The sequence below is a fragment of the Hippocampus zosterae genome, chromosome 14, assembly GCF_025434085.1.
Source record: "Hippocampus zosterae strain Florida chromosome 14, ASM2543408v3, whole genome shotgun sequence".
In the NCBI taxonomy this organism is placed as follows: domain Eukaryota; kingdom Metazoa; phylum Chordata; class Actinopteri; order Syngnathiformes; family Syngnathidae; genus Hippocampus; species Hippocampus zosterae.
In genome coordinates this window covers 1,720,343-1,747,583 of record NC_067464.1, presented here as the reverse complement: position 1 = coordinate 1,747,583, position 27,241 = coordinate 1,720,343, and the positions used below count along the sequence as shown (strand labels likewise).

Sequence of the window (27,241 nt, the reverse complement as noted above, 5' to 3'; positions counted from 1 at the left end):
AGTATGTTGCATGTTTTGTTCGAAAATATTTTCAGTTTTATATTTGTAAAAATAAATAAAATTTAAAAAATCCATAAAAATACATGTCCAAAACGTCAATATAATTACTCCACGGCAATTCTTCCGGAATATTCATCCATCCATTTAATGCATTTCGATTTGAAATAATAAAGCGACATTTTTGGAAGTCAAAAAGTCATCTTGTGGTCATGTTTGTCCTGTATTGATCACAGGAAGAGGGCGGGGGGCATGGAAATGGGTGTGGGGGGGTGGTCTCCAAAGTTGAACTGCAAGCTTGGAGCAAAAGGAGGTTCCAACAGTGCACGAGAGGAGTTCCGGTGTTAAATCCAAACAGGCCTGCATCACGCTTTACGTGCGCGCGAGGCGACACATCCACGACACAGGTTAGTGTGCCTCACGAAAAAAAAGTGACGCTGTGACGTCACAGTAGGGGCCGCGGGACCTGTATTCTGCTAGCTAGCTAGCTAGTTGCTAACTACTCGTGTGTTTGCCCTGACAGAGCAGCCAGGGGTGGAAAGCGGCCACCATGACGACGACAAGCCCCAAACCGCGCGGCATAGTCCGGGAAGCCACCCACCAGATTATCGCAGGAGGATCCGCAGGTAGGAGCGAATTTTTAAAAAAACAAGGTTTTTATTATTACAGTATTGCGTCACTGTTCTTTGCTATCTTTGCTCAACCTCGCGAGCTTTTGCGCCAGGACTGACGTAACAAGTCCGCTTTGACAACAAAGTGTTGATATTTTAAAAGCACAAAGTTGGAGTTCACTTTTTTTGTGTTTCTGGCGGGTGCTGTCCGTGTCCATATGACGGAGATGAAGTGTCCAAGCCGAGATAGTGCTCGTCCGGTTCCGCCTCTTTCGCCACCATTCGTTACTGTCTGCTGCTCTGATGTCCGCGCGCATGCGTGAGGCCATTGATTTATTGAAGAAAAAAACTTTATTGTTAGATGGATGCAGAAGTGCTTAATGTCATTGCTGAAGCCCGGAGGACTTTTTTTATTTGTCTTCTTGACTTCCTGTTTGTTGATCACTTTTAAAAGTAAACACACAGTTAAAATTGTATCCGTACGTGAAGACAAATAAGCATTCACTCACATTTGCACTTAAGGCCAACTTACTTACGTCTTCAATAAGCCTGAGAAACATGTTTTGGGAATGTGGAAGGAAGTGAGGGGATACAGAAAATCCTCACTTTTTCTTTGCCTTCCAAAGGCATTCAAAACATCCCCATGCGAAACCCCAAGCGGGAAGTGAGCACAAGTGAATCATCTTGTTCTTTTTTTCCCATCTTTTTGAACCCGACTCACAAAAATTCCCGAACTTCCTCCCAGACGACCTGTTAAAAAAATAATATTGTGTAACATGGTCAGCAAATTGAAAACATGTGCTAGCGCTGAAGGGCGGCCCGGTAGTCCAGTGGTTAGCACGTCGGCTTCACAGTGCAGAGGTACCGGGTTCGATTCCAGCTCCGGCCTCCCTGTGTGGAGTTTGCATGTTCTCCCCGGGCCTGCGTGGGTTTTCTCCGGGTGCTCCGGTTTCCTCCCACATTCCAAAGACATGCATGGTAGGCTGATTGGACACTCTAAATTGTCCCTAGGTGTGAATGTGAGCGTGGATGGTTGTTCGTCTCTGTGTGCCCTGCGATTGGCTGGCAACCGATTCAGGGTGTCCCCCGCCTACTGCCCGAAGACGGCTGGGATAGGCTCCAGCATCCCCCGCGACCCTAGTGAGGATTAAGCGGTCCAGAAAATGGATGGATGGATGGATGCTAGCGCTGAGATGAAGCAAACACAATGAAGCAGGGTGGGGTGGGGGCTGGGGGCATTTCTGCTGTAGAGATAACGTACAGTACATGGATGCAGTTTCGACCTGGCGGGCAAAAAGTTGAAGCTCACTCAAACACAGACTGAAGGTCAATGTCCCCGAGTTCTTTTTTTTTTTTTTTTTCTTAAGTGGCACGAACTGCCATGACATGAGTAAATATTCGACCTTGAATCTGGGTGACTTTTTCTTTTCCCTTGGCTTTTTTTTAGTTAATAGTTTGTTTTTTCCATCAGTTACTTTTTATTTTGTTTTGACTCTGGCTGTCACTTCTTTGTTTTCATGAGATTTTAGAGCAGCACTTTATGCAACACTTATTTCAAAATAGCAGTTGAATAGGTGACGTTAAAAGAGACGTAAGCATATTTGACCTCAGCTATTGAATATTCTTAGAAGTGATTAGTTTATTGATGATCAAATTGACTAATCAGGTAAGATTTGATTTTGCATGATAAACAACAAGATGTGCATGTGAGGTGCAGCTATTATGGTTGTCCACTTGGTGTCGCCACCGTTACACGCCAAATTCTCATCCCAGTGACTTTTAGTGTGTCTGGCAAAAAAAGTTGCGGCCTGGCGGGGAGTCAATTTATGAAACTCGTGACGGGCTGTTAACTGTCCGTCTCCGAGCCAGTTTTAAATGCCTGAGCATCATTTTGACAGCTCTTGGGCACTTCCTCTAAAAGACAAACTGTCATCAAGGATGATGTCCCACGAGGAGTTAGCATATCATCGACCTCCCCCGTACTTTAGTCAGTGTTTTATCCACGGCAGCAGTTAGCTTGTGTTTGTGTGACAGTCGAGAATGTTAGAAAGTGACATAAATTTCTGCGCTACAGCTCATAACACCGTATGGCGACGTTCTGTAAAAGTTTGTGAAAGACTGTCTATTCTTAGCATGTAGCATAGCATTAGCTTTGGCTTTAGCCTTGGAAAGTGTGTGAGAACATGCAGCGTTGCATACCGGAGATAATGAACCTTTTATCAGCTAAGCCTCGTTGCGCCTACTTGACTGTTTTATTCTTTTTTTTGGGGGGGGGGGGGTGAATCACGTCATGGACGTCAACACAGAAGCTGACTGAAAAAAGAAAAGTAGAGCCATTTCTTCCTCACAGCAGGAGCAGTAATAGTGTACAATTGTGTAACTGCTTTGCTGTAAAAACTGTTGAATGCAACTTTGTGCTGTTACATTTGTAATTTTTTTTTTCTTCCTGACGGTTCCAAATTAGCAGTGACAAAATGTAATTTCGCTCTGAAGGAAGCGTCTTGAAAATAACCATGACGGACTGGGCTTCCCAGAGCCTCGTTTTATTTGAAAAATGTAAATTGGACACTCTTAAAAGGACCAACAGCAAAATGACGAACCCTTCGTGACCGTTAGCATATAACGTGACAATACCGAACTCACTTCCCGTGTCTTTCTCAACATTTCTATTCAAATGCTAACTCCACCAGTCTTACTTCCGTTCATTTTTTTAAACACCTAACTGGCAAAGGAGCAGGACATCATTTTACACAAAGCTTTCGTGTCGTTCAAAGAGGAACAGTGGTGCATTCAGTGTGATCGGTTTCTTTGTCTTCCTCTTTTTGGTCATCACCTTTTTAGGTTGAAGTCCATTTATCCTTGTATTACTTAGTTTCTTCATTTCATTAAAGGCAGCATTAGCACATATTTCAGTCATTTTCAATCTACTAGACTTTTATTTATTTGTTTCAAATAAACATGCGTTGACTTGACTCTATTCCAACAATGTCCACAAGGTGGTGGTAGCTATACACCGCAAATCTTTGTGACAATTCCAGTTGCTTGTTTTCTTGGTGGTTGAGATGCTTTGGGCCACGCTCATAAATACCTTCACGACTTGACAGCCATATGCTTGGAAAAACAAAACAAGTGCTCATATTTGTCACAGGGTCTTGAAAAACTAACAAGGCTTAAACTAACCTAGCCTGGAATTTTCTATGAAGTCTGCAAGTGAAGAGCATCCTGCTGCAGTGATAGCATCATCCATTTTAAGCCGCCGCTGCCGCCGTACCTAACAACGGCCCTTGAAAATAAAATCTTAGATTCAGATCATTGATTTTCCGGCTTCGCTGTCAGCAAATTTTGAGTCATTTACAAATGTGCTTATTTTTCAATCGAAATCATATTACATGTTGTGGTTTACAAGAAAAGCAATCACTGCATTTACGACCTATTTTCACAGCGATTTATTCCATAATTGCCTGCCATGTTCCTTTGAGAACGGACTACATTTTGACAACTTTCTTGGCGGAAATTAAACTTATGGGGGAAAGGAAAAATAATTGCTGCCCCCACACACACACACACACACACACACACAAAAGGGCCATGAAAGGGGTTCGAAAAGTTCCAAAGTGTACCGGGCGAATCGCCTTAATTGGCTTATGTGAATAAGTTCCTCCTGCCATGTTGTTAGTTCAAGTAGTGCACATCAGCGGTTATGCGCTTTGAACTACGGAAACAATAACAAAAAAAAAATCAACTTAAAAAAGCAAATCATCCTGATAACTACGTTTGCAATAATTAGCAAAACTGACTAATCAGCCCTTGTGTGTGTGTGTGTGTGTGTGTGTACACCCCCCCACCCCCCCACACGTCAACTGACAGGAAGCGGCCAGCGCCAATCACAGGGCGAATTAGGCCTAATATTTATTTCCAGAAACAATCGTGTGCGTGTTTGGCCGAGCCATGATTGAACTCCCGGCGGACATGTTGGAGACAGATGTGCACGGGGATGACCTCATATGTTGGAAGCCAGGTGGATTTTTTTTTTTTTTTTTTAACCTGAGCAGTGGAGGCGCTTTCTCTTCCTCCTCCCCTACGATGATGAGGAAGAGCTGAACTTTTACGTGTCCATGTAAGATGTCGTCCATCTTTTGACAGGCGCGCGTCTTTACGATGTTGAGGCCTGGCTCAAAATGGCCGTGATATTGCTGCTTTTGTTTTCTTTTTGTTAATTTTTTCCACCCCCCCCTCCCCATCTTCATCAGTCTTCCACATCAAAAGCGCCACTTGTTATTGGAGTAACCGATCATTTCATGTGTAATAATAAACTCGCAAGATTTATCATCTCATTACAAGTTCCTGGGGAAATGTGAACAATCGCTGTCGTCAGAAATTAGCGGAGAATGTTAAACAAATGAAACGCGCACGGCTTCATTAAAAAAGAAGCCTAAAAAGGATAAACTATGCCGCGTCGTCTTTTCGGTCGTCCGACTTCAAATGAGCACATTTCTTTTGCGGCTCATTTGTCAGTACTGTAACTGTAATTTCGTGTTGATTTGATTATTCTCGATATTGGAATTCAGTACAACGTGGTGAAACATGTCATTAGCTTTTGCTTCCCATTGCTAACCATGTCCAACGGCGACATCATTTTATTATATATAATCAATATATATAAATATATATTATATATATTATTTATTTATCATTTTATAAGATTGAAGTACTTTTTATATTTAAAAAAAAATGGTGGCTGCTTCTCATCACTGACAATCCCTACATTTGAAGGTATTTTATTGCAGTTTGTATTGCGTACAAGCGATGAAAATATTTAAAATATACAGCTGAAATTTTTTTTTAAACGTTTTCAGGTTTTTGTGTCCGTAGCGCATCCATATTGCAAGAACTCAGAGCCTGCTGGCACTCTTCCCACGAGTCCATCAGCTGTATCAGGCATCCCCCCCATTGGGGTCCGTCTCGGGCCCACTTGAGTTTTAGACAATTGCTCCCAGTGGTGTCGTGTCAAACGAGAGCTCATACACTTCAAAGTGTGGCATGTCACGACGCAGTTGATTCTTACCGGACCGCCATTCATGTGGGTAAAATCTAAAACATACACGACCGGGGCCGTTTTGTGAGGGTTGTTTTATGGACGGGGTCTCGGTCCAATGGGTATCCGCGCTGACAGAAAACGCCCCTGTTTCTCTCTCTCGGTCCGCTTGCTTTTAAAAGTTGAATCTGCTACAGACGGATCCTGTGATGATAAAGTACTGTAACATACGACCGGCGTGGCCGATAAGGACGTCGAGTCTTTGAATGAAAGCCGCTCCACGAGGGCGCGCATGCATGGGGAACATCTGGTTCTTTTCATTCGGAGAACATTACACGGACCACTACTGGGTCTTCTTGCTTGTCACTCTGGACATGATGGAAACATCTCAGTTTAGCGAGAGGGGTTCTGTGTGCGAGGGTGTAATCTTAATTTTTTATTTTTATTTTTTTTTTAATACATGATTCATGACAGCAGTGAGGCGGCGTCATGGAGTCCAGTCCCATTGAATGTTTATTTGCAGGAGAACGCTCGGCCTCGTTTTAGCATTCATCCAAAAAGACCCAGTTACGGTATTCCAACCTGACGGCGTCATTCATGTAAATCATATTTCAACCAGAAGGAGTGACTTTGAGCATTTCCCCGTCAGGGTTTCGCCACAGCCAGTCACTTAAACGGTTTGGTTGGCGGAGTTTTTACAACCGATGCCCGTCGTGAGGCAGCCCACACCCGGTTTTGTCCGGGAATCGAACCTGCACCGTCTACGTACATGACGTCAAGCCTCTTTTGTTGACAGCCCTGTCTGCTAAATGCACGTACGTATGTAGTTTTGGCGACGATAGCTGCTTCCAAAAATTATCTCCGCTCCCGGCTGTATTAAACATTGTGATTTTTAAAATAATACCTAACCATCTTTGAATTTTGTGTGTAGACTCCCCTGTGGATGAAATAGTGAAGCGTGTATAATCAGTGGCCAAAATGCGATTTGCGTTATTATCGTTCATGGAAACCAATGAAATGAGTCGCCGCTTGGAATTGAAGTGGATTTCCATGGGACAGGAGAAGTGAACCAATCTCTTTTTTCGTCAATGGACGCCACAGCTTCTTGTTGACTTTGAAACTTAGCTTGTAGCCGACGTGTGCACATTTTGAGCCTGACGTCTCTGTTCCACTGGTTCAAGGACACTTTGATTCTCTCCTCTTTCATCTCAAACCGTGTCAAACAACAAAGCGGGTGGCGGAAAAGTGGTTAAGACTGCGCGACTGTCCGTGTTTTATGTTACGTGTTGTGTTTATTATTTGACTTTATGTTAACTGTTTTGTAAAGCACTTTGTTACAGCTGCCGCTGTTGTGAAAGCGCTATTGAAATCAGCATGTATTGTATTGTAAATAACCGAAACTAAAATGCAAAAAAAAAAAAAAAATCATTGAAAACGAAGATGCTTTTACAACAAAAAAAAAACGAATTGAAACATTCAACTCCATCTTGCATTTATAAAAGTATCTAACCATAACTCTAACTCTAATGTTTTCGTCTGTCAATTAAAGCCTTTTGGGGCTCCTTTTAACGTTTTTATTTCAGCGTTGTGGCATTTCCAGAGAGAAGAAGGCAGTCGGCTCTACTTTATGACACAACACAAAGTGACTTTTTATCTTAATATTCTAAAACCAAGAAAAATCAATAAAAACAACAACATCAACAACAACAAAAACAAGTACAAATGAAATCAAAAATGTATTTCAATTCTGCTGTAATGAGTTCAGGTATTTACATTGCACTTTTAGTTTGAGTGTGCAACCAGAAAAAAACACTGCTATTTTCTTCGGGGGTGGGGGGTGGGGGGGGTGTTGCATTGAAGCTTCGCGTGGAAGAACTAGCGGCTGCTTATTCTCCGCCAGCTTGTCCCTCATGAGCCTTGACGTACATGTTGAAAAGCCCCGAATTGGCCGTTTAACCCCCGCAACCCCTCATGCGGTGGCCAGGCCGCGGACGCCGCCGACCGGTCCTCCCTCCGAAGCTCTCTCCTCTTGGGCCTCGCCGCTTCGCTCGGAGCGACCGTTGAACGCAACTCGATACGGCGTCGCACCGAAAGTTCAGATACGCTAATTACAAAGGCGGCGTGCTGCGCGCTAACGTATAAATAAACATAATAAGTAGTGTCAATAAGGCCGAAGGGACAAGCGAAAACCCCGGAATGACATGGCAGTTTCCCCGTGCATGTGTGTGTTCTGCGGGGCTCTGGATGAGCTGCTGTGTGGACGTATACACACACACACACACACACATACACGCACAAACAAAAACCGGGCCCCCTTTTGGGATAACTCTATCAAGATGATAGACGTCATATTGTCTTGCGTCGTGCCCCGGGGGTATCGTTTCTGTCTCTCTCGCCCGGTGGCCGCGCTCAAGGCTTCAATTAGGGAGGCTCAAATTTGTAGACGCTTTGGATTATTTCGGATCCGCCGCGGTGAAGCGGATGACATACTGGAAGATCGCGCTGGCAGCGCGACCGGCGGGGGGGATGGACAGCGGCCCGTGAGAAACCGAATGAAAGGTCGCCCTCGCGGAAGGTTTGTTGTAGAAATGAGGGAGCCTGGGTGTCCAAATTGGTCTCAGTCTAGAGCTCGTGTGGAGACGCAACATAGTTCGATCGTAAAAAGTGGAATCGACCAGACAGTGATGTGGTTTTAGTCAGGACTCTTTAAGAGCGGAAGGACGTCATTTATGGACTCGAACAACTTTTGACAACATGACCGGGGGACGTACTGGGATTCAAAGTTCGGGCCTGGGAATAGTCGGACGTTTGGGGAATCTATTGATCTTCCTGATGGCCACGACGCCATTAAAGTCTTGAATTGAACTTGATGTTTTCGAACGGGGCTTTGGCGACCTCTTGAGCCTCCCGCGGCTCTTTAGCGCCGCCCTAATGGCTGTCTTTGAGCGTTTTCAACAATGTTTTAAAATAATAAAAATATGGCGGAGGGAACTATATTTTCTGTTTTAATATGGTTTCTGTAGAAGGACAAACATGACACAAACATTCTTAACGTTTTCCAAGGTTGTCAAAATGTGGCGAATAAATATCACACGTCAGCATTTCGACGCACGTTTCTATTACAAACTCCTCCTCTACAATGAAATCATGTTTGCAGCAAGAACTTTTTTCACAACGGGGGGTTTTTCACTGTAGCAAATTTGATCTCGGATGTAAACGCACACACAAATGTATGTGTACTCTTATTACTATTATTACTCTAAATACTTCCTGGACTACTGCGCACGTGTAAACCAGTGTGATGGTTGCTGTTGCCGTTTCCGAATGAAGCAATAGAGGTCGCTGTTGGATTAGACTTTGTTGTAGTGAATCTCGTCGCGAGGCAAGAACAGAGAAAAAAAAATTTGTATCAGGCAACAGGGTTTTTTTTTCGTTGTATGGGGGCGGGGGGTAGGAAAGTGGAAATGGTTTTTAATGCATGAAGATTTTTTTCACACTATGGGGTATGTTTGCCCATGTAGGTTTCGTTGTAGAGGAGTTTCACTGTAGATCTTCAGTCAAAATAAGGTTGGGCACCCCTGCTCTACAGGATGCACTGCAGGGGGAAAAAATATTTTATCATTAAGGCTCTTTGTATATTTGTAGCCAACTTAGTCATTTTGATACTAAGCTAATATGGCTAATTTATATATACTTTTTTTTGTCCAATATGGCTCGTTCAACATTTTGGTTTGCCGACCTCTGTTCCAGAATGTGCGCTTGTGTTCAATTTCCTCTCCGGATGAAAGTGGAAAACACGATTCTGTCGCACAGCCTAGAAGAATTTGTTCCATCCGTAAAGGCTTTCTGACTTGGAAAGTTCACTCTTTACGATAAAAAGCATGCGCGTGAAAACGGCCCAAGATTGATTTCTTCCTCCCATGCGTTAAGTATAAACTCCGGCACAAATGATAATTTGGGTTTTGATTTTCTCTCCTTGAGGTTCAAAAACATCTGCGACTTGTCCTTCAAAGTCCATCACCCCCCTTACACCCCCGCCCCTCATCAAATATTGGCAGCCATTTGCCGCATAGCTATTTAACGAGGATTCAAATGTTTTTGCCATGGGAGGCCGCGTGCGGTCCAAATATAATTACGGGAGCGGTGATATATCGCGCTAAGCGTTTCCGCTGGTCCCAGTAGCACCCTGAGCGGTAAATATGATGATGATGATGATGTTGGGTTTTAGCGTAACTCGGAGATGGATGTTTTTTCTGATGCGCCGCACGGCTTCTTCCAACACCCTCGACGTGTCCTTCAATGCGCGGGGAACTTCTCCAACATCTGTTAGCCACAAAATGTCAATGGAAATGTAAAAAAAAAAAAAGAATAAATATTAACCCCGCTGCAGACATTTATTCTGAGAGACTTCCAAGCTGCCCCCCCCCCCCACCACTCCCTGAACCCTTCCAGAAATACCGCTTCTTTAAAATTTCTCACAGCGACGTCCAAAAGGTGACTCAACTGGCTCGCTCGCTGCGTTTTCTACCAAGCGTTCACGGCGAGTGGACCCAAGGACCACACACGGGTCCGTTCTGCGGCCTTTGAAGCCGGTCCAGTGCGAGCGGGTCGGAGGAAGGTTAAGTTGTAAGCGCTCTGTAATCACCGACTTTTACGATAAGAAAACGTAGCATTGTTTCCATGGCAACGTCTAGAAACAGAATCCGTGGCATTTTATTTTATTTTTATTTTTTTTTTGCAACGTGTATCCTCTCACCACACAAGACGAAACCCTCGGAGGGCCCCGCGTTGGTGTTCTGGTCTTTGCCGGGGCCCTCGGGTGACTTTCCTAACACTACGTGAAGCGTTACGGTCTGATGTACGTCACCCGCGGGGAAAGTCTGAAGTCTGCGCAGGATTCATTCCCAAAACAGATGAAAAATGACACGCTTGGCTTTAAATGCAACTTGAGCGTTGCAGTCAACCTCCATTTTTTTTTTTTTTTTTGCTTTTATGGATAGGAGAATAAAGATACCAGGTGTGGGTATCGGGCCGATACAGGCCATGTTTTTAGGGTCCTGGTCCTTGTCCTTGTGGAGATTGCTGATATACATATATATATATATTTATATATATGTATATATATATATATATATATATATGTATATATTTATATATGGGCGGCCCGGTAGTCCAGTGGTTAGCACGTCGGCTTCACAGTGCAGAGGTACCGGGTTCGATTCCAGCTCCGGCCTCCCTGTGTGGAGTTTGTGGGTTTTCTCCGGGTCTGCGTGGGTTTTCTCCGGGTGCTCCGGTTTCCTCCCACATTCCAAAAACATGCATGGCAGGCTGATTGGACGCTCTAAATTGTCCCTAGGTGTGAGTGTGAGTGCGAATGGTTGTTCGTTTCTATGTGCCCTGCGATTGGCTGGCAACCGATTCAGGGTGTCCCCCGCCTACTGCCCGGAGACGGCTGGGATAGGCTCCAGCACCCCCCGCAACCCTAGTGAGGATCAAGCGGTTAGGAAGATGAATGAATGAATATATATACGTATCTGTCCATCCATTTTCTGATCCGCTTTGACCTCACAAGGGTCGCGAGGGGTGCTTTCACTATTTAGGAGTGTGACGTGAAAACTGGTTAGCGGATTTCTCAAGGTTTGTTATTTTGGTGCCGGCCGTTCAACAATATTTGGCCATTTTCTTGCATTTGGCCTTAAAGTGTATAATTCGCCGCTCTTCTGGTTATTATTGCCTTGCTCGTGACTATTAGTCATGCGAATTTTGGGCCCACCCGATACAATAACAGCGCAGGTCCCATTTGTACTTAAGTGGAGAGGAGACAAGGAAATTACCCTCGGGCCAATTAGCCAAAGGGGACCGAGGGGGACTCGCAGCAAGCAGCAGCGGTCATTTTCTAACCCAAACATCCTGGTCGGTTCCGAAGGGGGGGGGGAGTCGGGGTTGTCGGTATGGAGGTTTGCCGAAACGGAAAGCGCTTTTTGTTTTGTTTCTCTGGACGACTTGTGCCAGATGAGGAACAGCATTTTTTTTTTAAGTCCATCAACAGAGGAAGTGATTTCCGAGACCACTGGAAGAATTACGTTGCAGTCATACGAGTAGCAAAATATGAAAGGCGGGTAAATTAGTCACGTCTGTTGACATTAAAAAAATTGTCACAAATGCTGATTTAATGTTTTTTAAATGTATATTTTAAAAAGCAACAATCAGTGGTGTTGAGTGTAGTGGAAAATCTATATTTCGAAGCAAAAGAGTCCCCGGGGGGGGGTGTCAAACTCATCTTTGGCGCGAGCCACATTTTAGTTAGCGTTTCGCTATCATCGTTATGACTGAAACCGTATAAATTAGTCAAGAATAACTGTCGATTCAACTTTTTTTTTTTAAGTGACTGTCATGAGGGGTGTGGTGACAAAAAAAAAATACTTACAATATGACTCTTATTTATTACCTATGAAAATTTAAAATGTTGGTGGACATTTTCAAAAGGATCTCAGTGACAAGTTTGAGCTGCTTTGGCGGGCCACATAAAATGGCGTGGCGGCCCAGATGTGGCCCTCGGGCCTTGAGTTTGACATCTGTGCTGTCTACTGTAGCGGAATTTCTAAGTGGAGCTACAGCAACGAATTCTGGACAGAAATATTGGAAAGCTTCCCTGTTTCAAATTTAGCATTGCACGTTATAACCCCCCCCCCCCCCCCCAAACTCCAATTTAATACGTTATTCTGTCCATATGGCATCTATAAAAAACCTGCGGGCTACAAAATGGCTGCTTTCACACGGAGGGGCTGTTCCTTTTAAGACCACAAGAGGGTGTCGAACGCAAACTTTGTGCGCGCGCATCCACTTTGTGATCGGCAGGATTTTTTGAGTGACGGTTTGGTCCGTTCGGGAGCGATACCCATCAGCGGAGAAACGGGGTGGAAAAAGAGCTCGGGAAAATCGAACTGAGCTTTGTGGGAACCTCGGTGGGGAGAAACCTTTTTTTTTTTTCGCTGCGCATGAAAGCGAATCAAGTCTTGGTCTGCTGACAAGAAACCATAATGAACAAACACGGTGACATCATCGCAAGGTTTTGTGGGGCCGAATTTTTCTTGATTGGAATAACGCCTCGGCCTGACTTTTCGATTTTGGATGTTTAGGAAAGTGATTTGGACAGCAGTTGCAGACATGATATGAAAATTGGGGGATGGGGGGTTGGGGGGGGTTTGCACACAAAATGCTTATTTGCGGCAACAAATTTGGTGTGACGTATGCACGAAACTCAAACAAATGACGATGTCATTCCTGGACACTTGTGCTCATCTCCTCCTTACGTTCGAAACGTCGTATCTGTGAGTTTTTGCGTGTGTCCGGCTTGAAAGGGCGTGGCTTTGTCCGGTGAGTGACGTGGGTGTCAGCGAAACAGTGTCGAGCGTCCCGGCTGCTCTAACTTCAGTCCTTGTGGCAGACATTTTCCATCGACTTTTGTCCTCAAGCGAGTGGAGTGATTTGATGAAATGACCTAATGACGTCACGTACTGCCGTTTGTAAAAAAAAAATTTTAAAGGTGCGCTCCATTTCTTTACCCAGATGTCTCAGTTGCTCATTGGCATGATGTGCCAAAATGTTTCAACACTCAAGGAATTTGTCTCGGGTAGTTGGCGTCACACTGCTCCTTTTGTGTGTGTGTGTGTGTGTTTGTATGACTATTCTTGTGAGGACCACTGTGATTATAAGACCAACGTAGTGAGGACATTTTTGACAAGTGAGGACATTTAGGCCAGTCCTCACAAGTTTTTCATTCTAAAGTATGTGTTTGTGTGTGCGTGTGTGTGTGTGTGTGTGTGTGTTATCGTTGTTAATTTTGAACACCCTTGGTTGTCATTGTGATCGGCCGCAGTCTTTTCTCGGGCCAAGCTGAGTGAGTTTGGCCGTCTGCGCTCTACCAACAAACCCGCCGCGATAATTAGTGAAAAATTTCACACTGCACATTGTCAGGGACGACGCCCTGACGAATTCCGCCCAGGAGCCGTGGTTTTTCTCTTTCTTGCGCTGCCTCTCTGTCACATGCTTATATTGAAATATTTCTGTGATTTGTAAGGTTTTATTTGAAGACGTTTTTTTGGGGGGGCGGGGGGGTTGACCTGAAGGGCGGAGATGTTTTTATATATATTTATATACGTAATAAAATTACGTTGCAGTAGTAATTTTGTGAAACAAATTTTGGATTGGTAATTGCAATTGCATTGGTTACAATATTAAAAACGCCGTAAGTTTAAAAAAATAATAATTTTGTGTTTTTATCCCCAAACCACAAAAAAAAAATCATTCAGGTGAAAGGAAAACTTTAGTCGATGAGAATAAAGCCGTGATGTATTTTTGTCGGAGAACAGTTCCAGATGATGTTGGGGACAAAAATGAAAAGAACGCTTTGAGCTTTGCAAACTCTTGTTTTTACAAATCTTGTAATTTAGGAAGAATTGTTCCAAAAAGTTTGAGTCTGAAAATTTTTATTTCCTTTTCATTGAAAAAAGGGAGAGTCATAGCTCAATAAAATAAAGCCATCATTTTATTGATCTTACCCAAAAGTCATCCTTTTTTTTTCTTTATTTTCTTTAATTTATTTATGTATTTATTTTTTTTAATGCAACAACTCCCCCCGGGGCAACAAATTTAGAAATGTTTATTTATTTTTAACCCGGAATGCAAGTGAAATTTGTGTTTTTTTGCGCCGGTTCTGAATCTGCCTTTGTTTCTTATTGATGTATTTCGAGCTCATGATGATTTTCATCATAAAATAACAATCGTATAATATGTACTGAAGCCATCTCGGGTTAAATATTTGCTTTTTGCCCCCCAGTGTAATTTCATTTGTCAGTCGTTTCTGCCACCGCGCTCTTATTATTTTCTTATCTTATCCTAGTGAAACCCACAAGTCGTCCCTATTTCATGGCGACTTCCAAACGGCTTACGCAATCCTGCCACCGGCCGCCGCGATTCCCGACGTCAACGGTCAGCGCAGCAGCGCGCTCGTTGCGATACTCTGGAGACTCCAACACATGTCTTCAATTTTATTTGCGCCCCATTCCCCCCAGATGGAAGCGAGGTGGGGGTCTTTTTTGGGCAGGGGCGGGGGTGGGGGGGGTGTCTGTGTTTTGCTTGAGGACTCGCTTGAGTTTTTATGCAAGAATAATTTGCACTAAGTAGCCGGGCGACCTGTTTGTTACGCTAGAGCTGACACTTTGTTTATGTTCCTTGAGGAGCATGATGGATGTGCTCGCACTTGATGCTAATTAGAGCAAATTGTAGCAAAAGAATGCCCAGAGTCTGCAGTCGGCCGTTCACAACGGTGCCCCCCCCCACCCCCACCCCCGTCGTTGTCCTAACAAAAGCCTCGTCCGTCCACGGTGCGTCTTCCCGGGGCCGACGTCCTGCGCCGCCAATTACAAAGATCGACACAACCGGAGTCCAAGTGGCCGTGAAATTGTTGTTTACTTAGCGAGGCTTCAGATGACCATTAGTGGGTGTCCGGATTAGATGAGGGGGTGGGGGGGAATGCAGTTCATTGACCAAAAAAAAAAATGTTTGCTTGGCCGCTACGCGATCAAGGAGTCACTGAAATTGTAACGTTATGAATGACAAAGGGAAGAGAAAGCTTTGGTTTTCCGGAGAATAGTCGCATTGTTATAAAAAATATTTTTAAATGCTGTCATTTGAGAAGAACACCTGTCAAAAAAAAATTTTAATCCAAGATGCCTTAGTGCATGTGTCAAACTCAAGGCCCTGGGGCCGGATCCGGCCCGTCACGTCATTTTATGTGGCCCGCGAAAGCAAATACGCGTGTCCACTTGCATGTTCTTGGCTAAAATCCGGACCGAAATGTAAATTGTAACGTATAAAAAAAAAAAATAATAATAATAATAATAAATAGCGTTGAGATTTTGTATTTCATTTTGTAACTTGAACAACAATTCAAAACTAGTAATCCGTTCATTTGTTTTGTACAAGTAAAAATGCGATGAGATGATGAAAGATTTTTGTGGTCTCGCTGTCATCACGACAACCCCAAAGTGACCCGGGACAAAAATAAGTTTGACACCCCTGCCTCGGCGTTTCCCTAACAGTATTTTTGACGCTGTTTTCAAAAATTTGTCTACTTTTTTTTTTCGAGGACATCAGCTTTTTCCGATTTTTTTTTTGACCGATAAAAATGTGCGCAATTTGGAATATACCGTGCGTTATTTACTTGTATAGCTATAACCTTTCTGGGGGGGGGGGGGGGGGGGGGGGAATAAATAAATCGAATCTGTTGCAGAACCCTAACAGGGGACAGAGGGTAGAATTTGGTGCCATCTAGTGGTGAACTAATAGAACTTCTTCAACGGAAGTTCAAGAAAAATGTCCTCCCAAACGACTTCTAGTCTTGGAATTCAAAGTGGGTTTTTGAAATCGTCTACAATGAAAACGAGTCACAATGTACCCTCGCCCCCCCCCCCCCCCAAAAAGATGCATCTGCTTCCAAAAAATGCAAAAAATGTGCTTGCGTGGACGACCGCGACGTAACATTCCCATAAAATGGCGGAATCACTGCATCCTTCGGCCACTTCTTCCTGGTCCGATGTTCACGTGGCCCCTAATTTGTCCCCCCCCCCCGCTCAACCCCCACTCTTCATGTGCATTTGACCTCATCTGCTGTTGCGCCCGCACTAATCTTTTGGGAAGGAGCGGGGAAATGAGCTTAGTCAAGCCCGCCAGCTCGGCTTTGGCGCTCGGCTCCAAATGCGAGGTGACCGAAACCGACCCGATGATGACGAGCCCTCCGACGACGCAAGCCACAGTGCGGCGCGCGTTTGCTTCGTTTACCGTCAATCACAAAAATTAGGAACCTAAAAACCCAACTTTGTCTGGCAACTTTTTTTTTTTAGCCCCATTGGATTCTTCCGGAAGGGCTGAAATCCCAACGCGGAGTACAGTGGGGCCTCTACTTACGAAATTAAGAAATTTCTTCCAGAACCAATATGCGTTTTCCATGTAAATGCCCTAATCCGTTCCAAGCCCCCCCCACCCCCCGAAATTCAGACATAAATGTTTTATGAAGCATAAAAATACATCACAATAGAAACCCAAAGAATAGAGTAAAGAATAAAAATATCGAATTTATTCCGATACACAAATAGAACTATTTTCTTGACCTTATAGCTGTATTTGTTTGACTTTGTTTTTGAAAATGCATTTTTAAAAATTCTACAAAATATTTATTAATTTCTTTAAATTATTATTTAATTTATTTAATTTTTTTAAATTTATTTTCTTGACCTTATAGCTGTATTTGTTTGACTTTATTTTTGAAAATTCATTTTTAAAAATTCTACAAAATATTTATTAATTTTTTTAAATTCATATTTTAATTTTTTTTTTTTTTTAAGAAAGATTAAGAAAACCTTTATTAGTCTCGCAATGGAGAAATTCCAGATTCACATTTTACATTTATTTTCTTGACCGTATAGCTGTATTTGTTTGACTTTATTTTTGAAAATTCATTTTTAAAAATTCTACAAAATATTTATTAATTTTTTTTAATTCATATTTTAATTTTTTTTTTAAGAAAGATTAAGAAAACCTTTATTAGTCTCGCAATGGAGAAATTCCAGATTCACATTTTACATTTATTTTCTTGACCGTATAGCTGTATTTGTTTGACTTTGTTTTTGAAAATTCATTTAAAAAAAATCTACAAAATATTTATTAATCTTTTTAAATTAATATTTTATTTCATTTTTTAAATTTATTTTCTTGACCTTATAGCTGTATTTGGTTGACTTTGTTTTTGAAAATGCATTTTTAAAAATTCTACAAAATATTTATGAATTTTTTTCTTTTCTTTTCACTGTCACAGTATTTTCCCCCCATTATATCGGGCTACATTTTCCATCGTAAAAATACGTAAAAAAATACAGCTTTTTTTTTTCTCTTCAAACTCCATCTTGTAAAACGACAACCTTTCCGCCCCCCCCCCCTCTTAATATTACAACTCTTTGTTGTTCTCCAATATCGCCGAAATAAAATGTCATTGAGTTTTTGAAAATACCTTGTAAAATTGACTTCATCCTCAAATATATTCCACCCATTCCCGGACAAAATTATGACTTTGGGGGGAGAACAAAATGTTATCCTCTGGAAAAAAATTGAACTTTTGGGGGTTTTTTTTGCTTTGTTCCTGTTCAGGAGGTCTGTTGGGAAGACATCTGGAGGCACCTTTTTGCTCTTCCCATCAGAGGCTGAACATCGTAAAATTGCTGAAAACTTTTCGGTGTAAAACTTGGCAGACATTTTTTTTTTTTTGCGTCGCTGGATGGAAGATGTTCAGCAGAACTCGTGTGATATTTTGGCCGGGCGGCTGGAACACGGGGAAAATATACAACCAAACAATGAAGCGGAGAGAAAAACGCAAGGTGCCGTTGCCAAGGCTTGTTTTTCTTTTTGCGGCCTCAAAATGATTTAGGGCGGATTTTTCCTTTCACTGTTTTCACGGAGGATTAAATGTTTAGGGCTTCTGTCTGTAAAGCCACTTTTGTGTCTTTGTTGGCTTTGGACTGATTTCTTCAGAAAGACACCCCCCCCCCCCCCCCCCCCCGCCGCCACCTTGTCAATCTGTCTGAAACAATACAAGGAATTGCAGAGTGTACCTCGTGTTCGAAATCATTTTGCATGGAGGGCTTATGTGGGAAATAAACATCGGGGTTTTTTTGTTTTTCGACAGAAGTTTTGATCTGTCTGTCGTCTCGGACTCGGGTGACTCCGATGAAAGAAAAATGACTTTAAGGGGATGCATTATGGACTCGAGATCCGTGCAATAGTCACTGAAAGTATTGATTATTTGTGTGTGTGTGTATTTTGATGGTTGTTTGAACTACAAACTGTGTAATTCTCTTGGTTTGATGTTTACTTTGACAAACTGGGAGTTGCACTAAACGGCTCATTCACAAATTCTACCTTTCAACTGTTGCTTGTGAAATGGGTTGAGTTTAGAAATAGACATTTTTGTTTTGTTTTCTTTTTTTTCAGGGCCATATTATTATTATAATAATATGTTATGCTATATATTAGCATGGAAAAGAAAATCATGCAGCAAGAATCTATATACTCAAATTTTAGTTTGCAAGTTGAAGCAAAAAAAAAATTTAAATCATCCAAAGGACCGCTCGTGTCTCAAAAAACCTCAAATCCGGCCGCTCGTGCCTCAAGGCCCCCCCACTGCATGAACGAAGCTTCCCTATCACCTTTTATTGGCCGTGTCAGCTCCCTTTGGCGAAGATGAATCAGACAGGAAAGGTCATAACTTTGCCTGCCAAGGCCTAATTTCCAAGCCATGTTTTTCTAACCTTCATCTTGGGGAGAATCTGGAGGATGCAGTGAGTACATTTCCACCAAAACGGGAACACCGGTGAAGGGTGTCCCAAAAGGCCCGGTGAGTAATGTCGCTGGCACGGCGCAAGCATACACACAGACTAATGCCGGCTGCTCTTGTGTATACAACAAGATGACAAGGCCTTTTCAGGCGCGGGCCAGATAACTCCATCACCATCGCGCCACGCTAACGGGGCGGCATGACAAGAGGCGGGCGTGTATACACAACTTGGCCATCCGACTGGCAGGCCCGCCGGAGGAGGGGGGGGGGCTCCCGTCTCCTTTCCCCGCGACTAACTCAATCATGCTCAGGTTTCACTCTCGTCCATCCGAGGCTAACTCGCTTCCTCTATTCGTCCCCTGACCGCCATCATCACCCCCCTCCAACCCTGAAATCTTGAACCCAAATCCCACCCATACAGTACTTTTTATGTTTTTTGTTTTGTTTTCCTTAGCATTTTTCATAATACTATTCCAATTGATGACAGTGAAATGCCATTATGATCGAAAATGTATTTATTACATATTTTGATGCATTTTTATGCTTTAGGAAACATTTATGTCTGAATTTTGGCCGTCTCGGAACGGATTAGGGCATTTACATAGAAAACGCGACTCTACTTACAAAATGTTCTCAATAAGAAAGAAGAAATTTCTTCCAGAATCGATTAATTTCATAAGTAGAGGTAATACTGTAAATAAATTGCTTATCAGTGGTTCTTTTCCACAAGGGGTCCTCAAGTCTGGTCCTGGAGGACCCCTTTGCAGCCTTTGTCAGATGTCTCCCTACTCTAACAAACCTGATTGAAATGATCAGGATCCTTCTAACACAGACCGGATGGGCCTCTCGAGGACCGGACTTGGGCAACCCCTATTTTCCACTAAGTACTACCTCTAAAGTAATATCTGTGTGGACCAGGACCACCTGGTCCGTGGCCAGGGATTGGACCGCAGACCAGTTGGTTCGGGACCACTGCCTTAAGTGATCGAGATACTTCTGTGGTACTAATGACGACTTTCTGATCTTGGTGCGATTTGGAGAGTCTGAATTTCTCAAGCATTTCTCGTCAGCTGGTTACACAAACATCATAAATTGGAATTTTTTTAAAATCATCTGATGAGGAGCCTGAAATCGATGGCAGAGGTTTGTCAATCGTGTTTTTATATTCACTGAGAACGTGTATCCTGAATCAAGTCGCGACTGAGATCAGTCGCGACATGCCCCCCAACCCCCTTTTCTTGATGCCGCACCGGCGCTAAGCAGAAGCAGATGCCGTAAAGTTTACAGAAATCGGAACGTTATTTTCCTGTTTCCATCGCATTCTTCTAAACACTTAGGCCAACGCGCTTTGAAGTCACCCAAGAAATCTGAAGTCTGCCGGAGAAACGATACCATCTCCTGAAGCAAAGGGAGCCAGGAAAAGGCAGGGCAAGGGACGGGGGTATGGTGTGAGGGTGGGGTCGGAGATGGGGGTCTTAAGCTAACCGAGGGAGGGAGGGATTTGGAGAACAAGACTGCTTGTCGGATATTGTCGGGGGCGTACCTTTGGGCCCTACCTGGGACGGCTGCCATCCCGGTTTGTAAGACTTAGCGGGAGCTCCGCTGTGGGTCCGATCGCAACGGCAGATAAAGTCCGCGTTAGGCCCGTGTAATGCACGGCCAATTTTAGAACCGGCCCTCCATGTACATAATACCCGGCGGGCATGGCCATTGGAACAACCCCCCCTGCATCCCCCTCCTATCTGCCGCCCATATCTTTCACCTTTCCTTTATCCATTAGCACCGCCCCCCCCCCGCGCTCCCCGCCCGGTTGACAAAACGACTACAAATTCTCGTAACGTAAACAGCCTGCGTTTTGATCAGAGTGTTTTGAGCCGCGGTTCCCTATAGTCCAAGATAAACAGATATAGTTCTCTCTGTCTGTAAACATCACCCCCAAGGCCCCCCCCCCCCCCACCCGGCATGAAGCCCAGAGAGAGGTAAGAAAGCAGAAGCGCCATCGATACAAGTGCGAACATCTGCGCCGCGTTAAGGCCGAAAGCGTGCGCTCGGCGGGTTAAGCGGGCCCTTTTGTGATGCCTCCAAATGGATCGTTGTGGCCCGCCGGTCTTAGCCCGGCTCCACGCATCAAGACAATCGGGGCCCCCCCCTTTGTCTCCCCCATTAGGGACGTCAGGCACCTGACTCGCTTCGGGTGTGTTCAGGATGGATTCGTACAGATGATTGGAAATGTTGACGATGATGATCGTCGACGATCGAACAATCTTGAGGATGACGATCGTCAATGATCGAACAATCTTGCGATGACGATCGTCAACGATCGACGATCGAACAATCTTGACGATGACGATCGTCAACGATCGACGATCGAACAATCTTGACGATGACGATCGTCAACGATCGACGATCGAACAATCTTGACGATGACGATCGTCAACGATCGACGATCGTTTATAAGGCGCCGTGTCGACTTTTCTGTCGACACGGCGCCTTATAGTTGCCCGCTGCCGCCCTCGACGTCTCCTGCAAATCGAAACAATACATTTTTTTTTTCCATAGACGTCTTTTTGTTATTATCCATTTAAGTTGCACGGCGGACCCAAGTCTGACTGGAATCCAGTCGCGTTGTGTTTTGATTTAGGACGCTCTTGTCCCGCTCGTCCCTTAGCAGTGGACCTGCCTCCCTTCAGCCCTTGTTGTCCGCTAACGCGATGTGGCACGCGCCATGTCTTCATCGGACCTCCCAGGACCAGCAAGCCTGCCGTTTTCTTGCGCTCTCATGCCACCCCCCACCTCCCGCCACCCCCCCTCTTCTCCTACTCTTTAACATAATCCAATAGAGAGGTTGACAATCACAATTAAGGGGAAAGGGCAGGGGAACCTGCCCGCCTTGCCTTCCTGCCATAATATGGAATTACAAAACCGTGGGCACTTACCCACCCCGCATGCGGTGGGTCTCACGCAAATGGTGCATCTTTTGTTGGGCGGCGTCCAACGTATCCCCACATACACACACACACACACACACACATAGCCCCCCCCCCCCCCCAACCCTCCTCTGTGCAAAACAAAGTGCCTGAGGATGACTTTGGGCGCTTGCCATGTCGGATTGCCCGACGAGAAGCCCTTCTGGCTGCTGGGTCTTAAAGACTGGCTCATGGGAAACGGCTTTAACTCGCATGATGTAGATGGAGAAAGTAGAGCTGCGGGTATTTCCGTTCCTCCCCCCTAACTCTCCCCCCCCCTCTTCCCTTCTTCTTTGCGTGCTTTAATTCTTCTGCACACACTCCTGTGTTGTGATTGGCTGGTGTGGGCTGATGATGCCGGAGCGCTGGAAGGCGGCCCGTTTGATTTTTTTCTTTTTTAACTGGGGAACATTGGCCATAAAGCTCACCGCCATTTTCCATAGGCAAAAAAATTGACATCCGCCACCTCAAACAACACACACACACGCATACAAAAATCCTACTGGGGCTTCCCTGTCGAAGCAGAAGTTTGTCACGATGGGTATTTGCCACCGAAAGGGTGGGGGGGGGGGGGGGCTAGAACAACAGGCAGGCAGACCCACCACATTCCTCCCGATGGCAGGAAGTTGTCCATTTTTTATCCCTGGAGTCAAAAGTGGATCTTAACGGGTCCAAATTTGTATCTGCCCTCCTTTGCAATCATCTCCTGGAGGAGACTTGTTTTTTTTTTTTAAGCCAAAGATGAATCAGATGGAACTTGTTAAAAAAAAAAAAAAATCTTTCCAGATTAATTTTTCTCAAAATCACTTTTTTTCCCGTGTTTTTATCCTCCTTAAAATGACTTTTCTCCTTCTTTTTTTTCTTCCTTGCGGTAGAAAATAAGTATCTCCCCATCATTACAGTTCTCAAAGAAATATTTTTGTTTGACGGAAAAAAAATATCTAAAAAAAAAAATAATTTTCCCCAATGAAAAACAGTTTTACTTTTTGGAGAAAAAAAAAACAATTAACATTTTAAATTCCCTAATATTCCTTAATTTTTTTGTCCTAAAAATGTTTTTTTTTGCTCTTCCTGGTAAAAATACACCATTCCCCCTTTTCTCCCTAGAAATTAAAAAAAAAAATCCCCCTTCAAAGTTTTTTTTTTTTTGTTTGTTTGTTTTTCCGAGGTAGTCAGCACCACAAAAAACGAATTGCTCCACATCTCTGTATTTGCGAGTGAAGCAGGCCCAAACGTTGTCGGTGTTCCGTGAGCCCGCCTTACTCGGGTTTTCCTCCATCATGCGCACTACTTCCGCTACATGTTGTCTTTTTGGTGCAAAGGGGGAAAAACACGAGGTCAACGACAGTCCCGGAGGACCCGAGCCAGACCGTAAAAGTTTAGACAAACAAAAATTGGGGTCGGAGGGTTGGGGGGGGGGGGGGGGGTTAACCTTGGTGGTCCGAGCTTGGGCCCCCGCTCGGTTGATGTTTTCTCTGCCCTTTCGCCGTTTTTGGACAACTGTGCTCATTGATGCGTGACCCCGGCCTTGTAGTTTTCTTTGCGTGGACGACTTTTTTTTAAAATTAGGAGCATAACAGAAAAACGGATCAACCAAGCGATAAAATTTGCCTCGAAGTCCGAGACGGGAATTTTAGCTGTCGTTGTGAAAGCCGAGTGACATTTTCGCCACCTGCCAGGGTGCAGATGTTTGGCCTCGGTGAGCGTCCGCACTACGAGAACTTATTGGAGCTGTCGAGATGTTTCCGAGACGGGAGAATAATTCTTTCTTTGAGGATCAAAATTCCGTTTTTATTTGAGGAAGATGTTCTTTTTTTAAGTCGTAAATCGTGTTTGTCTGAAAAAAGATGGATGTGGGCCTGTTAAGCCATTCGTTTTCAAGGAGGGAAAAAAAACATTAGAAAAAAATGTGCTGAGGAAAGTTTTTTTGGGGGGGGGGCAGTTGGGCAAAACTCTAAATGAAAAACATTTTTTAAAAAGTCAATTGCAGAAATTTTTTTTCGTGAATTCAGAAAGGAAATTTGAGTTCAAGTCAAATTTTCAAATAAATTGTCATTATGTTTTTTGGTAGGCCTTGTTCAATTTGCAAAAAAAAAAATTGTTCACAAAAATAAATCATTTGAAAAAGTCAAGTCAGTTTTCTTGTTGAGAACATTTTTACCAATGTTTCTTGGGGAATATATGTTCCAGGAATAGGCTTTTTTCTTTCTTTCTTTCTTTCGTTGATTGTGCAGCATGGCTAGCCTAACGTTTCCGCAACATTCTCGCCCAATTTCGTCCGTTTCAATCGCTCTTGTCCACCCCGCTGTCCAAAAAAATGGCGATTTCCGCCGGAGCGAGTGCTTTGCAACTTCTCAAAGGCTCTCATGCGTGACGAACATCTGCCGTCGGTTGCTACTGAAGAATCTTTGCGCTCGCCGCATTCCGGGAGAAGTGTCCAACTGGCTTGCTGCATAATTAAAAGCAGAAGCAATTTGCGTCCCCCCAGAAGTTCACACCATGTTCTTTGCTCGTAATTGAGCCCGATGGAGCTTTTGCGTGCACGCGGCCCCATCTCGTCTGGCAATGAATGTGACGCGCGTCTCCTCGTCTGATCTCCTTGTTTGGATCGCACTGCAACAACCGACCAGAATCATCTTGCACATCTCGGTTTATTTTGTTTTTTTTGTGAGGAAAAAAAACTTCTCTGAAAGTGACTTTTTTTTCACCTCAAGAAATACAACTTGGCATGCAATACTTTCGTGGGTTCTTCTTCCGGTTGGTGAATGGGGCATTGAATCAGGAAACCATTTAAATTAATTAATTTTGCCCCCCCCCCCCCTGACCCCCTACCCCTGAATTGAAAAAAGAAAAAGAAAAAAATGTCACAAAACTTTTTGATGATGTTTTGTTTTTTTTGCGGAACGGATTAATGGCTTTCCCATTCATTTCAATGGCGAAGGATGATCCACCGTTTGGCTATGTTAGCGTCAAGCAAAGTAGCAGGAAGCTAAGGATGTTAATTTTTGCCCCTACCCCTGAATTGAAAAAAGAAAAAGAAAAAAATGTCACAAAACTTTTTGATGATATTTTGTTTTTTTTTGCGGAACGGATTAATGGCTTTCCCATTCATTTCAATGGGGAAGGATGATCCACCATTTGGCTATGTTAGCGTCAAGCAAAGTAGCAGGAAGCTAAGGATGTTAATTTTGCCCCCCCCCCCCCCCCCCCACCCCTGAATTGAAAAAAAGAAAAAAATGTCACAAAACTTTTTGATGATGTTTTGTTTTTTTTTGCGGAACGGATTAATGGCTTTCCCATTCATTTCAATGGGGAAGGATGATCCACCGTTTGACTATGTTAGCGTCAAGCAGAGTAGCAGGAAGCTAAGGATGTTAATTTTGCCCCCCCCCCCCTACCCCTGAATTGAAAAAAGAAAAAAGAAAAAAATGTCACAAAACTTTTTGATGATGTTTTGGTTTTTTTTGCGGAACGGATTAATGGCTTTTCCCCATTCATTTCAATGGGGAAGGATGATCCACCATTTGGCTATGTTAGCGTCAAGCAAAGTAGCAGGAAGCTAAGGATGTTAATTTTGCCCCCCCCTACCCCCTGAATTGAAAAAAGAAAAAAATGTCACAAAACTTTTTGATGATGTTTTGTTTTTTTTGCGGAACGGATTAATGGCTTTCCCATTCATTTCAATGGGGAAGGATGATCCACTGTTTGGCTATGTTAGCATCAAGCAGAGTAGCAGGAAGCTAAGGATGTTTACGGTGACTTCACTTCCTCGATGCGTCGCTAAAATAATTGCACCATCTGCAAAAAAAAAAAACAAAGATTTTTCCGACTTATGTTTTTGATGACTTTGCGGCATGATTAGAATTCATGGTCGCGCTTGTGCAATGATCCGTCCCGTTGTGGAATTGAGTCCGTGGGGGCAGGTGTGCGCTTGATTCTTCTCACGATGGAGTCGGCGTGTTTGAAATTGTGATGTCGTTTTGGCACCCTGCCGCCCTGATGTGGTCCTTGCGTGCACCGCCGTACTCCTTTGAAACTCGCCGCTGGAACTGTTTTTTTTTTTTGTTTCGTTTTCTGTGCTGTGAGTAGTTTTTTTTTTAATGTATTTATTTTTTAAGGATGGGTAACGTTGAGGCCCAAAAATCCATGTCTGCACTTCAGATGAGAAAGTTGAAGCAAACAAAGGATTGCTTTTGGGGGTCGGAATCAGTGTGTCGCTATAGTGTTGTTTAAAAAAAAAAAAATTAAAAAAAAGTCAATTTTCAATTTTGCTCAAACGACTTCAGGATAAAAATACCAAAGATGAGTCGGGGCAGTCGAACTCGCAAATTTGAGTTTCTTTTACGAGTATTTGTCGCTTCCAGGTGCTCTCAGTCAGTCTATGTCATCCTCTCATGCCGTGTTTCTCAACCGACTCTCACTTCAAAAGCGAATGCTTGTTTTTCAAGCGCCCCCCCCCCCCCCCCTCGTGTAGTTTCCCAGCCCGTGGGAGCATCCCTGCCCAAACCGCAGCGGGGCAATAATCACTTAACCCAAATCAGGCGCAATCAGGATGGGCCTGGATGCGGCTGGGAGGCACCCCGATCCACAAGGCTGACGGGTGGCAGCAAACGGGAGGGGTTTCGGGGGGGGGGGGGGTGATTGGTTGAAATGATGCTCAGGAAGGATGATCAAGACATCCGGCCACCCCCGTTTTGTTGCTGTTCGTCTTTTCATCATCAGGCGTTTTGTTGTGTTTGTTTTTATTTTTTTGCCGTTGCCCCCCCTGCATCCCCGTTTTTCCCAGGCCATAGTTCCGGTCTTTGATTGACAGCTGAGTGGGGCGTGGTTTTTCACCGCATTCAGCGGACACGCCCTCAGCGACTTCCAAGTCTTGCCCGGTGACCTGCAAATGTCATCCGGGGGGGGGGGGGGGGGCTTGTCATCTCTCCCCAAAATGCTCTGAAATTCCACAGCCTGACACTTCGCCTCTTACCTGAATTCTTCGATGACATGATTGAGGAGAAGATGGGTCGAGAGTTGATTCCGCAAAGTGTTGAAGCGCAAATTTTCCTCAACCCTCTGGATCACCTGTGCCTGGAAGCGAATTACCCAAATGCCCCCCCTCCGCCCCCCCCCCCCCCCCCCCCCCCCCCCGGCCCACCCCATCAATCCACACCCACTATGGAGCTTGGACTTCCTCTTTTTTTGACAAATCTCATTGTTTTGGTTCTCGGCCAGCTTCTTCTGTTTTCTGTTTTTTCAG

The 27,241-nt window shown here is 44.0% G+C and overlaps 1 protein-coding gene across 1 annotated transcript in view; it reads left to right on the top strand.

Moving 5' to 3' along the window:
* The first annotated feature begins 296 nt into the window (after positions 1-296).
* The window catches only part of slc25a21 (solute carrier family 25 member 21), a 71,552-nt gene continuing 44,607 nt past the window's right edge, over positions 297-27,241 (top strand). Inside the window, exons 1-2 of the mRNA XM_052085597.1 lie at positions 297-408; positions 526-623. Of these exons, the coding sequence (XP_051941557.1) occupies positions 548-623 (76 nt within the window). The 5' untranslated portion in view covers positions 297-408; positions 526-547. The remainder of the gene's footprint in view (positions 409-525; positions 624-27,241) is intronic.